At 44.3% G+C, this 18151-nt stretch overlaps 1 protein-coding gene across 1 annotated transcript in view; it reads left to right on the top strand.

Moving 5' to 3' along the window:
- The window catches only part of HERC2 (HECT and RLD domain containing E3 ubiquitin protein ligase 2), a 185074-nt gene that overhangs the window by 53542 nt on the left and 113381 nt on the right, over positions 1-18151 (top strand). The window contains exons 16-20 of the mRNA XM_054561907.1: positions 744-937; positions 7579-7779; positions 11731-11959; positions 12051-12169; positions 15599-15777. Coding sequence (XP_054417882.1) covers positions 744-937; positions 7579-7779; positions 11731-11959; positions 12051-12169; positions 15599-15777 — 922 coding nt within the window. The remainder of the gene's footprint in view (positions 1-743; positions 938-7578; positions 7780-11730; positions 11960-12050; positions 12170-15598; positions 15778-18151) is intronic.

Genomic DNA, 18151 nt, shown 5'->3' on the forward strand with positions numbered 1-18151 from the left:
ACTTACTTTAAAGCTACAGTAGTGAAAACAGTGTGGTGTTGGCCAAAGTACAGACAGATGGATCATTGGGACAGAATAGCGAGCTCAGGGAGAACCACATAAATGTAGTCAAGTGATCTTTGACAAAGGAGTGAAGGCACTACAATGGAGCAAAGATAGTTTTTACAACAAATGGTGTTGGAACAAATGGACATCCTCATGCAAAAAAAAAAAATAATAATTGAGAATGGAGGAAGCGATGCATGTGTTGGGGTAGGTGGTAAATGGGAAACTTGGGACTTTTCTGGGCATCAAACCTGCAACCTTGGCGTATTGGGATGATGCTCTAACCCACTGAGCCACCCAGCCAGGGCAAATCTTACTTATTTATATTTTTTTTAAAGAATACTTTGCAGGAGACTTTATACCTTGAGACAGGAGAATATGCTCTAATAGTTAATTTAAAATATACTTGTCTCTTTCTGAAGATGAAAATCTGAATGAGGAAGAGAAAAACAGCATTCTTTTTATGCTCTGCCATTATTTGATTTGCAGGCTATAGGTCTTAATAAATTATAGCTAGTAAAACGTAACAGGTTTTCATAACGTACCCAAAGCAGATGGCTCGTGCATAATATTAAAGCAGTGAAGTACCCTTTAGAAGTTGACATAATGCTATCTTCGTTGGGTGGCCTGGATAAATATCTCTCTTGCAGCGGAAGTCACAAGCGTGAGGCTGTAACTGCATGGCCCTTTCCTCCTAGGGAAGAAGGTGATTGACGTGGCTGCAGGCTCCACCCACTGCCTGGCGCTGACTGAGGACAGCGAGGTCCACAGCTGGGGGAACAACGACCAGTGCCAGCACTTTGACACCTTGCATAAGACCAAGCCAGAACCTTCGGCACTGCCCGGGCTGGATACCAAACACATAGTTGGGATTGCCTGTGGACCTGCCCAGGTACTGACTGTATACAGCGTCCTTGGGAATTCTGTAGCATTTTGATTTTGCATCATTCATTGCTGGTATGTGGAAACACCCTGGACTTCTGTGTGTCGCCCTTATATCCCGGAGTCGTACTAAGCTCGCTAATTTGTTCTAGGATCTTCACTGCTGAGTCCTCAGGATGCAGACAGCTTTATTTCTTCTTTCACAGAATTATGCCTTTTATTTCTTTCCCTTGCCTTGTTGCCAGGCCTTCCAATATGACGCTGAATAGGAGCGGGGAGGAGGCACACCCTTGCCTGGTTCCGGACTGTGGGGGGGGGCAGCGAGTCTTTTAACATCATTCGCGTTGTGCTGTTCGCGGTAGGGATTTTGGTGGATGCTTTCTTATCAGATTAAGGAAAGTTTCCTTTCCCTCCTACTGTTTTTCCCCTGAATAGTTGTTGACTTCGGTCAAATGCTCTTGCTTCTGTAGCTTCCCTGTTTAGTCTGTTTATGTGGTAGAGCACATGGACTGATTTTCAGATAGTCCCCAGACCATGCATTACTGACATGAACCCCACTTGGTCATGGTGTGTCATTCTTTTTACATATTGTGGGTTTGGATTTGCTAGTACATTGTTGAGGATTTCTTTTTTCGATGCTTGTGGCTTTCTCATGCTGTCGTCTCTGACTTTTTCCCAGGGTAAAACTGGCCTAAAAAGCATTGCATGCATTCCTTTCTTTTCTGTTTTCTAGGAGGGACTGTGTAGAATTCGCGTTAATTTTTTCAGTATTTTCCTGTGAATCTGTCTGAGCCTGAAGATTTCTTTCTCAAAAGATTTTTAACAATAAATTCCATTGCTTTCATAGATATAGAACTATTGAGGCTATTTCTTCTTAGGTGGGTTTTCCTGGTTTTTGACACTCAAGGAATTCTTTCATCTAACTTGTCCGATTTTTGAATCTAACGTTTTCCTTAGTGTCCTCTCACTAATCTTTTGCAGTCGTTGGGGTCTGCATTGATAATCTTTCGTTCCTGACATCGGTAACATGCGTCTTTTCTCTTCGTCATTTTTGCTAGATGTTTATCCCTTTTGTTGATCTTTTGAAAGAACTAGCTTCTGAGTTTTATTAAGTTCTTGTTTTATTTGCTTTCAGTTTTGTTGCATATGCTCTTATTTTTGTTATACTTTTCCCTTTACCTTAGTTGGGTTCACTTCATTTTTTTTTTTTTTTTTTTTTTAGTTTATTCGGTGGGGTGCTTAGGTTGTTGATTCCAGACCTTTCTTCTTTTGTAATATATAAGCACTTGATGCTATAAATTTCCCCCTGAGCAGTGCTTTAATTGCACCCACACATTCTGATGTCTTTTCATTTTTGTTCAATTGAAAATACTTTTAATTTCTCTTGAGAATTGCTCTTTGTCCTATGGATTATTAAGTGTGTTAACTTTGAAGTGCTCGGAGATCATTCTGTTATCTTTCAGTTGCTGATTTCTCCTTTAATTGCATTGTAGTTTGATAATAAACTATACGATTTCAGTTCTTCAAGATTTGTTTTATGTCTCAGGATGTGTTCTCAATTTAGTTTATGATCTGTGTATAGGCTTAAAAAGAGTGTATACGAGGTCTGTCCAGAAAAAGTCCAGCTGCTGTAAATGTAATGAGAATGGTTTGCGTGACATCCATGTAACCTGGCAGCCAAGGCGAGTGGACTGGAATGCGCATGCGTGACCAATGACGACTTCACTGTACTAGTCAGTGGGGGCGGTAGACGCCTTTGAGTGAGCATGTGCACTGTGTGGTGGTCACATTCAAAATGACTGAGTGAGTAGAGCAACGAATCTGCCATCAGATTTTGTGTTAAGCTTGAACACTCCACCATGGAAACAGTTTGGATGATTCCGAGGCTGCAGCTACGGGCAACTGGTGATTGGCAGCTTCGTCATGACAGCGCGCCCGCTCATGCGTCACGTCTTGTGCAGAGTTTTTTGGTGAAACCTGAAATCACCCAGGTGACTCAGCCCCGCTTTAGCCCAGATGTGGTGCCCTGCGACTTCGGGCTTTTCCCGAAACTAAAGTCACCTTTGAAAAGGAAAGAGATTTCAATCCATCACTTAGATTCAGGACAATACGATGGGGCAGCGGGTGGCGACTGGGAGAACTGTGTGACGTCCCAAGGTGACTCCTTTGAAGGGGACCGAGGCGTCATCGTGCTATGTACAATGTTTCTTGTATCTTGTATCTTCAATACATATCTCTCTTTTTCGTATTACATGGCTGGACACCTTCTGGACAGGCCTCGTATTTTGCTGCTGTTGGATGAAGTATTCTATCCTGTCAGCTAGATCCGGTTCATGATGGTGCTTCTCAGTTCTAGATCTTGGCTGATTTTCTACATGTTCTGTCTTTTCCTGGGAGGATAGTGTTCAAGTATCAATGTGGATTTATCTATTTCTCCTTGGGGTTCTGTCAGGTTTTTTAAAGTAATTGTTTTTGGTCATGAAAAAATTACGGTAACATGATACAATGGTATTAAATACATTGTTATGTAATTAGAACTTTTTTGTCATCCGAAACAGCATCTCTGTGCCCATTAACCAGTAACCCCATTTTCCCTCCCTCCAGCTCCTGGTAACCTCTAGCCTTCCTTCTGTCTCTATGAATTTGCCTATGGGAGGCACCTCATATAAGTGCCTCCAATATAACATTTATATTGTTATAAATGTTATAATACTTAACATTTTGTGTCTAGCTTATTTCACTTAGCATGATGTTTTCAAGGTTGATCCATGTTGTAGTGCATGTAGGATTTTATTTTTTTAAAGGCTGAGAAATAGTCCACTGTATGTGTATCCTATGTTTTGTTTCGGTGGACACACTGGTTTGAACCTTTTGGCTCCCATGAATAATGCACCACTGAATGTCAGTGTACAAATCTCTGAGAACCTACTTTTTTTGAGCATGTATCTAGGACTGGCATTGTTGGGTCATATGGTTAACCCCGTGAGGCTCTGCCATACTGTTTTCCATGGCAGCTACATGGTTTTTCCATTTCTCCCAGGTGGGCGCAAGGGTTCTAACTTCTCCACATGCTTCCCAACATGGTGTCTCATTTTTAAAAGCCTTCTTACTGGGACTGAAGTGGTAGCACGTTGTGGTTTTGATTTGCACATCCCTAATGGAAAAGATGTTGAACCTCTTTTCATGTGACTACGGACTGTATGTATCTTTAGAGAAATGTCTACTCGAGTCTTTGCCCATTTTCGAATTCGCCCTCCCTCCCTCCCTCCCTCCCTTCCTTCCTTGTCTCTTTCTCTCTCTTCTGTTGTAGGAGTTCATAATACATTATCAGGATTATCAGGTGTACGATTTACAACTATTTTCCCCCATTCTGTGGTTCTCTTTTTATTCTCTTGCTAGTATTCTTTGATACAGAAAAGATTTTAATTTTGAGTAAGTCCACTGCATTTTTTCCGCTCTTGCCTGTGCTTTTGGTGCCACATATATCCGAAGTTCATATCCCAGAAATCCATTGCCATGTAGATTTTCCCCAGTCTTGTCTTCTAATAGTTTTTGTTTTGGCTCTTACGTTTAGGTCTTTGATCCTTTTGAGTTAATTTCGGTGGTATAAGGTAAGGATCCAGCTTGATTCTTTAGCAGTTTTCCCAGCACCATTTGTATAAAGAAAAGATGGTCGTTTCCCCATTGAATGGTCTTGGCACTTGTCAAAAGTCAATAGACCGTGTAGGCAAGAGTTTGTTTCTGAACTCTCTATTTGGTTTCATTGGTCTGTGTGTCTGTCTTTATGTCTCTACTACACTGTTTTGATTGCTGTAGCTTTGTAGTAAGTTTTGAAATAAGAATCGTGAGTCTTCTGACTTTGTTCTCCTTTTTCCAGATTGCTTTGGCTATTTGGGGTGGCTTGAGGTTCCTTATGAATGTTCGGATGGGCCTGTCAGGGTTTATTTTAGATATTTTGAAGCTTTTTTTTATTTTTAGGTGGGTGCATATTTAGGATTGTTTTGTTGTCTTTGTGAATTGACTCTTCTGTTATTCTGCGGTGTTCTCCCTTTATCTTTGTTTTTCCTTGCTCTGAATTCTCTTTCCTCTGATTTTCATGTAGGTGCTCTTAGTTTTCGTTTGATTACTGTTTCCACACTATAACTTTCCTATCCTTTTACTTGAAAAAATAACAAGCTTTGAAATAATATACATTCACAGGAGGTTGCCAATACGGTTTGCTTTCGTAGCTATATCAGAAGTCTATATTCTAGTTCCTTTGCCTTTCCATATAAAATTTAGAATAATCTTGTTTCTGTCTCTAAAAACATCTTTCTGGGACTTTGAATGGACTTGTGTTTAGATTGTGGAGAATTGACATTTTTGCTATGTCCCGTCTTCTAATCTATGGAAATGGTGTGCCTGAACGTTTAGTTAGTTATTCTTTGGTTTCATCCATCAGCATTTTCAGTCAGGAAGTTCTGCACCTGTTTTGTTAGATGTACACCCTTCCTTTTAAGCTGCCTGTCTCATCGCGTGTGTAGTTGTCCCCCTCCCCTGCGGGGGACACGGGACAAGCCTTCCCAGTGGACGCCTGAAGCCGCGAACACTGCTGAAAACTACATATGCTGCGTTTTCTCCTCTACTTACACACCTGTGTTAAAGTGTAATTTCTCACTTAGGCTCAGTAAGCTATGAACGGTAACTAATACTGAAATAGAGCAAGTATATCAACGTATGGCAATAATAGTTACATGAGTGTGGTCCCTTTTTCTCAAAATGTTTCATTGTACTCTGCATAGAGTGTGGATGGGCCAGACAGGAGCGTCCACGTCCTGGGTGGGACGGGATTGTATCCTGCTGCCCAGGACAGCGTGCGATTTAAAAGTTACGACTCGTTCCTGGAATTGTCTTCAATGCTTTCGGACTGTGGTTGACTGCAAGGGGCCGAAGCTGCAGAAAGCGTGCTAGGATGGGGAGCGCCGCTTTATGAGCGTCTGGAATACTGTTTTATAGTTGCCTATGTTAAAAAAATCCTTGTGTGAGTGTCTTTTAATTGGTATATTTAGAGCATTACGTTTCTTGTGGTTATTGATATGTACGAATTTAGATCTTCTGTTTTATTGTTTGGCTTATTCCTGTTTTCTATTATTTCTCTATCTTACCTGCTTTTGGACTATATGAACATATTTTAGTGTTCTGTTTAACTTTATTTTGAATTTGACTTTATTTTTGCGGTTACTAAAGGGTTACCTTGTATGTATATACTTTTTGCAGTCTACGAAGAATGAATATTTTACCACTTTAATTGGAATGTAGAAACTTAATGCTTTATTTCCAAGTGCTTGAAAATTTCTACAGTAACTTACATTTAGTTTATCATTATTTCTAGTTTCTGTGTTGATTTCTAGTTTAATTTTGTTATGTTCAGAGAACATACTCTGCATGATTTTAGTTCTTTTAAATATTTTATGACAGAATATACTCATTGTAGTGAAGGTTCCTTGCGTCCTTGAAAATAATGTACATTCAACTGTTCTTGGTTGAAGTGTTCTGTAAATATTAATTTGATCTCTTTTATTGATAATTTTGTTCATTAAAATTTTTTTGTTCATTTATTTATTTTAGAGAGAGGAAGGGGGCGAGAGAATTTGAGAGAGAGAGAGAGAGAGAGAAACATCGACTTGTTGCTTCACTTATCTGTGCGTTCATTGGTTGCTTCTTGTATGTGCCCTGACCGGGGATCGAACCCACAGCATTGGCCTATTGGGACGATACTCTAACCAACTAAGCTACCTGCCCAGGGCAACAATTTTGTTCATTTTTAAAAAACCTTTACTGATTTTCTGCTTATTCAGTCCATCTGTTATTAGGAGGGTCGTTTTGATATCTTCAACTATATTTGTGGACTGACTTGTATCTCCTTTTATTTTTATCGGTTTTTACTTCTGTTTGTTTTATAGTTCTTTTCATTAGGTGCATATACATTCAACATTGTTTTGTCTTGTTGGAGTAGTGACCCTTTTATCATCATATAATGTTCATCTTTAGTCCTGGTATGTTCCTTTCTCTGAAGTCTGCTTTGTCTGCTATTAATAGAGCTGTTTTCTTTCCCTTTAGCCACTTTTTATCTTTACATTTAAGGTAGATTTCTTATAGATATCATATAATTAGTTTTTGTTTTTCATACATATTGACATTCTCTTTTTGTTTGATGTTGACTGTTTCATTGTAGTTATTTATAACTTCAGTTTATATTTACCGTTATTTGTTTTGTTTGCTCTCTTTTTTCCTTTTTTCCAGGCTCTTTTGGGTTATTTGAATAATTATCAGCATTCCATTTAAACCTAATGAGTTGTATGTCTCTAGTTTTTGGCTTGCTCCCATTTGTTAATGTGCATTAATAAGTTTGAGAGCGATTTTTAAAAGACGTGTTTTACCTTTTTATTCGTGGCACAACGAGGTAGGGTAGTGACTTGAGAGAAAATCAGAAGCTGGTGCGTGAGCTAGGTAACCGTGAAATTACGCCTGCGTTTGTGACAATTAGAGGGAGGAGCCAGTCAATCTTTACGACATTCTCACCGTTCAGAACGGTGAGTCGCGTCGCAGAGCTGGACCTGCCCAGCAGCCGAATGTGTCGATTCACTTCCAGTTCTTGTGTTCCTTCCACAGAGCTTTGCTTGGTCGTCTTGTTCTGAGTGGTCCATCGGCCTCCGCGTCCCGTTTGTGGTGGACATCTGCTCAGCGACTTTCGAGCAGCTGGACCTCCTGCTGCGGCAGGTGAGCGAGGGGATGGACGGCTCGGCCGACTGGCCGCCGCCCCAGGAGAAGGAGTGCATGGCCGTGGCCACGCTGAACCTCCTGCGGCTGCAGGTAAGGCCGTTTCCTCTCCTCCCGCCCTTCTCTGCGCGTCTCAGGTGTTTGTTACAATGTTCAGGACACTGAGGGGTGTGGGTGTTTAGCCTGCGGAACTGCTGATGAAAAATGCTTACGGTTTTTGGTGATCTTATTTTTCTTGGTAATAAAATCCTCTGGCTTAATGGCAAGAACAGTTTTTCCTGACAAAGTGATTTTCCCCCTTTCTAACACAAGGATCTCTGTGTAACTGACCCATCACGTTCCCCCGTTTTTGCATTGGCTCCTAAGGAGGAAGCAGCTGAATGTGTAGTTGCATTAATGAAATCAGCAGACGTTTGGCGAGTACCGCTGTTCTCAGAAGCCTTCTACAGGGCCTTGTTGACTGGGGCCCCTGTGGTGTCGCGTCCCTTCCCTGGCTCTGCCCAGCTGTGTGTCACCCTCCGTGGTGACAGCGACGCTGCTGTTGGGGTCCGCATGGCGGGGAAGCCGCGTGCGTGTCTTCGGCGCCGTCCCTTTTGTTCCGTGTTTGCCGTGTGCCGTATGGTCTTCCATTGCTTGCCCTCTTTCTGGTGGGTCCCTGGGCTTGAGTTGTCTTTTTAAATGAGCTTATAAAGCTTGATTCTTTAAAAGGGTCCCACTTGAGCCTTTATTTAATAGAAGAATTTAATTCTTTTACAATCATGATTACTCATGCATTTGAATTTAGGCCTTCTGATTAGTTTTTGTGTAAGTTTGTTCTTCATTTTATTGATGCTCTGTTGATGGAGTTTCTAAATTTTTTTTTTTCTTTTCAATTCCCTTTCATTGTTCCTAAGTTTTAAAATTTGATTTCTGGACGTTAATCGTGTTACAAAAAAATTAAATATTTGTTGAATTCATAAAGCCGTAAGTTAATCGATACTTCCTTCCCTAAAAATAAGGGGTTATAGGATGCATTAGGTCTAAACTCACCTTTCTGCGTCCAGTGTTTTAATTATCAAGTAACCTATTACTACATTGGATGAAGGTTTGCTGGGGGGCGGGTGTGTGTGTGTGTGTGTGTGTGTGTGAAGAAGAATGGTCCCAATTACAATGTGTAAGATATATTCCAATTTTAGAGATGTGAAGACATGAAAAAAATGCGTCTTCAGGATGGTGAAATAGCAATTATTTTTTTAACTTTCCCTCAATTATTACAATCATAATTTTTTGAGTCTGTATTCAGATAATACCATCTTTTTGTAAAAAACAATTTGTCCTTCCTTTTGGTACACTCCCTCCCTCCTGGAAACCTCTTTCAGTGAGTTTCTTCATCAAGGCTTGTGAGTTACAAAGTCTGAAAAAAACCCATTCACTTCAGTCCCTCTTTAGTCCACTTAATTAGGCTTATTTTTTTAGGTTTCCCATTACTTTATCAGGTCTCTTCTGACCTTTATTGTTGCCAGTGAGAAATCTTACCTAGCGCAGCTCTTTGTAGCTGATTCGTCTTTCTCTGGGAGCCTTTCAGATTTTTCTGTCTTGTTTTACAATTTTAATACATTATGTTTAGGTGAGGTCTTATTTTTGTATATATAATTTGAAGTTATAATTTTCATTCACTCTGAGATTACATATCCTTGTGAAGTTTTTTTAATCCAGTGCTGTTTATTAAAAAATAAACAAAAACAACCCTCTAAAACTGTGCATCAGATAGAAAGTTATTTGCAAGGCACTGTATCTCTCCTTCAGATGATACACACAAGTTAAATGAAAATGGGGCCCCCTAAATGTCTTTTCATTGCCAAAGCTCTGCATTTGCATTTTCTCTCCCTTATTCTTGTTGCTAGTTTAAGGTCTTTTAATAGTAGTCCCAGGACAGAATGTACTGTAACTTCCCCTCTCAGAAGATAATTACATTATACATTTAACGGCAGGTTAGACATCATATTTTTATTTATTTTTTTGTAAGATTGATTTCTCTTTATTTTTATTGCACTTCACTTTATTGTGCTTCATAGGTGTTGAGTTTTTTACAAATTGCAGATGAGACCCTCTACCAGCAAAAGGGTTATAACCCACTGAAGGCTCAGTTGATGGTTAGCATTTTTTAGCCATAAATTGTTTCTTTAATGAGTCTATTTCTGTTTTGCTTGTTCATTTATTATGTTTTTTAGATTGTTTTGATAGATATGTATTTATTGCCATTGTATTGTTCATATTTTTTAATGGTTTTCTTAAAGAAGACCCATTAACATTTCATGGAATACTGGTTTGATGGTGATAAACTCCTTTAGCTTTTTCTTGTCTGGGAAGCTCTTTATCTGACCTTTGGTTCTAAGTGATAGCTTTGCTGGGTAGAGTAATCTTGGTTTAAGTCCTTAGTTTTCATGGCTTTGAATATTTCTTGCCAGTCCCTTCTGGCCTGCAAAGTTTCTGTTGAGAAATCAGCTGACAGTCTTATGGGAACCCCCCCCCGTAGGTAACTAACTGCTTTTCTCTCGCTGCCTTTAAGATTCTCTTTGTCTTTTTTGTTAAGTTTTGGAAAACTTCCTTCACTATTCACTGTTGTGATTGCTTTCTGCTTTTTATCTACTTTTCCCTTTGGGGAAGTCTATGAAGTGTATGCTGAACTTTCCCATTTTATGTTCCCAAGGATCACAACTTCTTTGATACTTTTAACATCTCTTTTTCTTTTTAAATAGTCACTTTTTCGTCTTTCTGTTCTGCTTTCTGGGTGGTTTACTCAGCATTCTCTTTCTCTTCACCGATCCTTCCTTTAGCTGAATGTTGCATAGATTCGAATTGCCCATTTATTTAACAGACACTTGTGTGATCTCTGCTTTGCACACAGTAACTCACGAAGTCCCTGTGCCAGTCCTCCAAGCAGCCAGACGGGGACGTCCCGGGCCGCTGCCCCGGTCGTGGGGCCTGGCTCTTCACACCTCTGCCTTGAAGCTTGTATTCCAGCGGCTGGGTTCCTCATTTTTATAACTTCTATTTGGGGCTTTTCCAAGGCGTTCATTTTGCCTATGAGATCCTCATCTCCTGGGCTCTTTCTCTTCCTTGATTCCTGAGAACATTTACTTATTTTATGGATTCATTCCAATTTTTTATTGCTGCCACCTCTCCAGGCGCATGTTTTGCTTTTACTCTGTGTGTGCTTTCCCTCATGGTGACCCACTTGTGTGAGGCCGACTTCGGGGTGGGGGCGGTGCTGGGTGGATCCCTTTGCCCTTGGCTGTGGAGACGTCCCCAGAGGGCGGTTACTGTTGGCGCCTCCAGGCTCCTGTGAGTTTTCCAGGCTCTAGGGGGTGTTGGTGTTCGGTTCTTGTCTCAGGATACCTGCACCGCGATGGTTGGGGGGGCATTTGGTTTCACGTACACTCGTAGGGCAGCCAGTTCCCTGATTCTGCTGTGGGCTCTCTCACTCAAAGGCTTACGCGGGCAGTGGGTCGCCCTTGGGCCCCGGCGGGCCGGCAGGTGGGGCATCGGGGTGGCTCCCGCCTTCTGCAGGAAGCTGCGTCCCTGGGGGCTGTCGCGGGCAGCCTGGGTCTCGAGCCCGCGGCTCTGATCTACTCTCAGACCCAGAACCTCTTGGGTCCTGCGGTGTGTGTCTGTCTGAGTTCTGGTTTAGACTTCGGCTATACATCTTTTAATACTTTTTTTGGTTATATTATATTCACTGTTTCTCTGTGTCTGGTGCAGACGGTTGCATTGGGGTAGAGGTGCTTTCCACTTGCTTTAACCTCTGTTCATGTTGGGTGTACAGGCATTTGCACATAAGTGTTTGTAGCTGGGTTTGAAAAATTTCTCTTCCAAAATACCTCACTATGGATCCTCAGCCACTATGGGTAAAAGTTTCTAGTCTACTTTTAAAAATACATACATACTGGAAGTTTTTCCTTTATTATTTCAATGAAACTCACTTAAAGGTGTTACGTATTTAATAAGATTGGAAATCCACTCGTCTTTAGGGTGTCTAAGTGAGAACTGTTTTTGTCATTTCAGTTGCATGCTGCCATTAGTCACCAGGTTGACCCAGAGTTGCTTGGTTTAGGTCTGGGCAGCGTCCTGCTCAACAGCCTGAAGCAGACCGTGGTGGCCCTGGCCAGCAGCGCGGGCGTGCTGGGCACCGTGCAGGCGGCCGCGCAGGCCGTGCTGCAGAGCGGGTGGTCCGTGCTGCTGCCCACGGCCGAGGAGCGGGCCCGGGCGCTCTCTGCTCTCTTGCCCTGTGCAGGTGGGTGGGGGGGGTCTCGGGGAGCAGGAGAGGGTGCGGGGAGGGGCTGGCGTTAGTTCACATGGCTGAAAACTCTCTTTTCCAATTTCAGGCAACGAAGTTAACGTAAGTCCAGGCCGCCGATTCATGATTGATCTTCTGGTGGGCAGCTTGATGGCTGATGGAGGCTTGGAGTCAGCCCTGAACGCGGCCATCACCGCGGAAATCCAGGTACGGCCCTCCCCAGGGGTGGGCGCACGAGCCGCAGAGGCGGCCTTACTGGCAGGGAGACGAGGCCGGAACCCCCTACTGCTGCTTGTGAAGGAAAAGCCACAAGCCTTTTGCCATAATTATTGAAAAACTAAAATAGGACTTTTAGCATCGAAATATTTTTGGTAATTAAAAGTCTTTTATCTTACTAGTGTATAAAAATTTTTATTGTGATACGAAGTATGCTAAAGTGCACCCACTCTGCGCGTCTATTGAAATGGTTTGGATGGAGATACCTTGATCACGTTAGAAGTCACTGCTGTCCCCAGACAGTACCCGTGTGCCTCTTGGTGCTCGCAGGGAGGACACGCCTCCCCCCACCCCACCCCTGGGTGAGGTTCCTTCTGCCGGTTTGGTGGACTCACAGAGCACACTCTCTGTGTGTCCGTCTTTATTGGCCCTTGGTGATGACGTCAGACCCATCTCGTTGCGTGTGTCGCTGCTTTGCCTCTTCTGTCAGTGCTCCGTTGCGTGCCTCTGGCCCTCTTTGCCCCTCTTTGTCAGCTCTCCTGTTCGCAGACGTTGGATCGCTTCTGACTTTGTGAAGCGGCGCTCGTCATGCTGCGCGCGAGGCCAGCAGCGGATGATGCTTTTCCTCTGTAGTGAATACTCTCAGTTAGAATCTGCTGGGTCCTGGGGTGGGTTGTGTGCCCACAGTTGCCCAGGGTGGCTGTGGCCTTTACTCTTGACCCAGCCGGGATGAGAGCTCGCGCACTGTCTTGATGTCCCTGGACCGGAAATTGTCAGCCTTTGTAACTTCACCTCTTCCGGGGGGTGTGGTTTGAACTGTGTCCTCATGCGCTTATTGGCCATTCCTAGCCCCTTTTGTTGCTTTCATTGTTGTAGTACTTACATTGATAAAATTAGATGAAGTAAGTGTGTTTAAAACTGTCTTTGGAAGCATACTCAAATTTTTGGTTAAATTGCGGAAAATGAGAAGAAATCGTAAATGTGATCACGTTGCAGACATTGCCATTCTTTTTGTCCCTGTTCTTTTCCAGGCGCTGCGCTGTGGGCTTTACTTCTGTTTTCTCTTTTAACCTTGTCAGCCATGTCCAGTGGAAAAAGTTGCTTTAAAGTTCCATTCTTTAGATGTGGACATAACTGCCACAGACGTGTCGTGATTTGCTGAGGTGTCACGACTAGCGAGTGGCAGGTGTGCTGCCTCTAAGCCCCTGCCGTCTCTTCTGCGCCCCGCACGGCCCCGCCTGACAGCTGGCCGGACGGGGCGCTGAGCGAACAGACGACAGGTGGCCACGCGTGGGCCGGCCAGTCAGTGCGCCATGACCTCAGCCGTATTTTTGGAGCCTCTTCATTTCGTTCATAGATGTTTATTCTGTGCTTCTTGCTGGAGAGAGAGAGACAGACAGACAGACAGACCAACAGACCTTGGGAGGGGACAGCTACAGAAACATGCGGATTGTGACGTCTGCCATAATAATTAAGGGCATTTATTTTAAAACAAAAACATCCCGAAGCTACAGAAAGGTAGAAACAAACAAAATGCGCCCCCCCCCCCATCATTTAGGAATAACCATTGTTAATATTTTTGGTGTCTAGTCTTTCAGAATTTCAGGAATGCACATGGTTACTATTGATACCGACAGCGGTGCCGGAATTGGACTCGCAGCTGTATGACTTCGCATCTTTCTCACTCATCTTCTGTGTTCAACATCCGTCCTCCTCCTACGTCCCTTTGTTTGGTTGCTTTGGCGAAGTCTGTCATCTGGAAAGGGGATCGCTGCTTTTTAAAAAAAAATAACGACTTCCCATCGTTGACCGTTTAGGTTTTAGACTTTGCTACTGTAAACACTTTTTAGTTCTTGTGGATTATCAGCTACTGAGTATGAGAAGGATGGTTAGGAAAAAGTTCTAGAGATGAAGGTGCTGGGCCAGAAGCACGCACGTCCCTGCTGCGGAGTCGGGGTCTTTGTCCCAGACCCCTCAGGACTGGGGAGGACTTGTGTCTCGAAGGTTCTGGCTTTAACATGAGAAAATAAAGCCCAGAAAGAAAGAACTTTGCTTTTTCACAGTAAATCTGGTTACTAGAACAATGCTTGGTACATAGTAGGTCCTCAGGCATATGGTTTTCATTGCACTGGCCAAAGAAACCCCTCCTTTTTAGTAATAGCTTTACTGAGATATAATTCACATACTGTAGGATCCACACTTTTTAGTGTATAACTCAGTGTGTGTTTGGTATAGTCATGTGACTATACCACTGCCACTCTCTGATTTCAGAACGTCCCCATCAGCCAGCCCACAGGGCGGCTCCGGGTCCCTTACCAGACACTCCCCTGCCCCCACTCCTCCCCGCCGCTGACCACCACCGATCCACTTCCTGTCTCCACGTACTTCCTGTTTTGGACAGTTCATATAAGCGGATTCCTGCCGTTCGTGGCCTTTGGTGCCTGGCTTCTTTCACCCGGCACAGTGTTTTCCAAGGCCATCCAGGGTGTAGCATCCCTGTTATACCTCATTTCTTAAACTTGCTAAACAGTACTCCTTCGTGTGGACATAGCACGTTACCCATCCATCAGCTGATGGACATTTGGGTTGTTTCCGCTTCTAAATTATGAGGGATGCTCTCAGGAGCGTTCATTTGTGGGTTTTGCGTGGACGTATGTTTTTATTTTTGCAGGTGTACGCATGTGCCCCAGAGTAGGGTTGTTGAGTTTAAGGTCGTGTTTCGAGGAACAGCTACGCGGTTTCCCTCCGCGGCCGCACCGTTTTCCATCCCCGTCACTGGGCGTGGCGGGTGGGGGGGCTCCAGTTTCTCTGCCCCGGCGCCAGGGGCGGCTGCGCTCCGTCGCTTTTGGTGCGGTCACCCTGGCGGTGTGAATGGTGACAGATGGCAAGCGTCTTGTCGCGTGCTTGTCAGCCATTTGCTTATCTTATTTGAAGATACATCTTCCAGTCCTTTGCCTGTTTTGAAATTGGGTTACCTTTACCTAGACTTGTTGAGCTGGAAGCATTTGTTCTGGATTCTGCACACATGTCTCTTTTCTGGTATGTGACTTGGGAACATACCCTTTCATTCTGCGGGTTGTTGGCTTGATGTCTGCCAAGCAGGGAGACTGTGGGCATAGGCAGGTCACATGGGGGGTTTGTGAGCGCTGGCAGCAGGGGTCGAGATTTTGGGGACTTCACAGGGCGGGGCTGGAGACTATCAGCATTGGCAGCCCGGATATCGGGTTTGTGGGTCGAGGAGTCTGTTTAGAAAGTGAGCAGCTGAGCAACAGGATTTCAGCAGGTGGGTGTGGGCCAGTGTCACCTGGAGTGTGAGTTGGCGAAGGGACAGCTGGGCCGTGGGATCAGGGCTCCGCCCAGGCTGCCTTCACGCCTGTTTCTAAGATCGCTGGTAACCGGTTTCTGTTTTGTGAATTACAGGATATTGAAGCCAAAAAAGAAGCACAGAAGGAAAAAGAAATTGATGAACAGGAAGCAAATGCCTCAACATTTCATAGAAGTAGGACTCCATTGGATAAAGATCTTATTAATACAGGGATCTATGAATCTTCTGGAAAACAGTGTTTGCCTCTGGTTCAGCTCATACAACAGCTTCTTAGGTAAATAGTATGAGATATTTTTTAACAGGATTATTGGGTTCATGGTAAGATAGTAAGTTCGGAACTAGGGTCTCAAAACCGTGTTTGGCTCTTGGAGAAATACCCTGCAAATTACCTCGGGTGGCTTTTGGGGTGAGGAGCAGAGTTTTGAACGCAGATGAGAAGGCAGGTTGGAGTGCTCGATGAGGCAGAGCTGGAGACGCTTAAGATTTTCACTCGGAGAAAATTGGATTGTGCGATAAACCTAGGAAAAGATTTTTTTTTTAGAAGAATATTTTATTGATTATACTATTACAGTTGTCCTGGTTTTTTCTCCCCTTTTTTCCCCTCTGCCCAGCACTCCCCTCCCCGCCAGCACATGTCCATGGGTCGTACATGTAAGTCCTTTGGCGTCTCCATTTCCTATCCTGTTCTGAACCTCCCCCTGCCTATTCTGTACCTACCATTTAAGCTTCTTATTCCCTGCACCTTTGCCCCCGGTTTCTGCGCGCCACCCCTGACAGCCCTCCATGTGATCGCCCCTTCTGTGATGCTGTTCCTGTTCTACTTGTTTACTCAGTTTTTGTTTTCGTTTTTAGGTTCAGTTGTTGATAGTTGTGAGTTTGTTGTCATTTCACTGTTCATAGTTTTGATCTCCTTCTTTTTCTTAGATAAGTCCCTTCAACATTTCATATAATAAGGGCTTGGTGTGATGATGGACTCCTTTAACTTGACCTTATCTGGGAAGCACTTTACCTGCCCTTCCGTTCTAAATGGTATCTTTGCTGGGTAGAGTCATCTTGGATGTAGGTCCTTGCCTTTCATGACTTTGATTACTCCTTTCCTGCCCCTTCTTTCCTGCAAAGTTTCTTTCGAGAAATCAGCTGAGAGTCTTATGGGAACTCCTTTGTAGGTGACTCTCTCCTTTTCTCTTGCTGCTTTTAAGATTCTCGATCTTTAATCCTCGGTAATGTAATTACAATGTTCCTTGATGTGTGCTTCCTGGGGTCCAGCTTCTTTGGGACTCTCTTAGCTTCTAGGAGAAGATCCTTGCTCTTATTCCCGAGCAGCCAGGTGCAACTGAAAATCGGGGCGGTAAGGCCACTTTTGAAAAGCTGGTTGTGTCATTGTCTCAGTCTGCATGTCATATTCTGCGCGTGTGTTACTTTGTAAGACAAATCTGAATGTCAAAGTCAAAGTAAGTAAAAGAATGGGGAGCATGATTTCTGAAGGCTTGATCCGGAGGAGGTAAGACGCGGTCAGAGCCAGCGCACACACAGAAGCTGACGCTGAGAAGGGCGGAAGTGGTCCCACACGGTGGCTGATGGGTGTCCGCTGGCCTTTCAGTGCAAAAAGAGGGTGAGGAAGGCGGCTGCTGACCGGCTGCGGCTGCTGACAGGCTTTGGCCACCGCCCCTCCCTGCGACAGAGTCTGCTCTGCGGGAGCTCGGCTCCTGGTTTTCCAGCCACACACGCAGGAGGCCGAGGCCTGGAGGGCGGGCTCAGGCAGCCAAGTCCCGCGAGCGGGAGCCTGTGCACGTGTGTCCTCAGCGGCTGCGGCTGGCGCGCCTGGGCACACAGTAAACTTTTAAAGAGGGAGTTTTTAGCTCCGGCCAGTGTGGCTCAGTGGGTTGTGTGTCGCCCCCCAGATTCAGAGGTCACCGGGTCAGTTCTCAGCCTGGGCTCACGCCTGGGTTGTGGGTTCAGTCCCTGTCCCTGGTAGGGGGCGTATGAGAGGAAACTGATCGATGTGTTTCCCTCTGTTTCTCCCTCTGCTCCCCCCTCACTAAAATAAATAATGTTAAAAAGTTAAAAAAAAAGGGGGGGGGTTTAGAGTAAGTTCCTTACGTAGATTTTAGTAAGTGCTAATACTAACCGTTTTTCTATTTTTTTAGTTTTTCTAATCTACCGATGATTCCTTTGATCCGCGTTTCACACATTCTGATCTTCGGTATAACAAATGGAAGTCCAGTGATGAACTCAGCGCCGTTGGTGGTGGTGGGAAGAGGTTGGGATTTGTTGCTAAGAGGTTCCACTCGTGACCCCTTGTGTGACGTTGGCAGCTGGCAGCTTGCCACCGGTGGGAGCAGTCGCAGGGCGGTGTTCACGGTGACGTCATTAACTAAGGATCCAGTGAGGCGAGTGGGCATCGAATGCTTTGTAATGAGATGGTCAAGTTCTCTGCAGAAATTCGAAAGCGTACAGCACGTGTCTCTAGAAGTGCTTTTCTGTGTCTTGAATGGCCCTCCCTTTGCAGGGGACGCTGGGTGGGGGCCTCTGGTCACTCTGGTTCCTGTCCTCTGGTGGTGGCCGGTCACTGTTCCCATGAGGGGCCAGCTCCTGCTCTCCTTTTCGCTCAGCCTGTTTGTCCCTTGGTGAGGGGACACCTGTGTGCC

Source organism: Pteronotus mesoamericanus, unplaced genomic scaffold, assembly GCF_021234165.1.
Source record: "Pteronotus mesoamericanus isolate MK-2021 breed Mesoamerican mustached bat unplaced genomic scaffold, CSHL_Meso_final scaffold_582, whole genome shotgun sequence".
NCBI classification, from domain to species: Eukaryota; Metazoa; Chordata; class Mammalia; order Chiroptera; family Mormoopidae; genus Pteronotus; species Pteronotus mesoamericanus.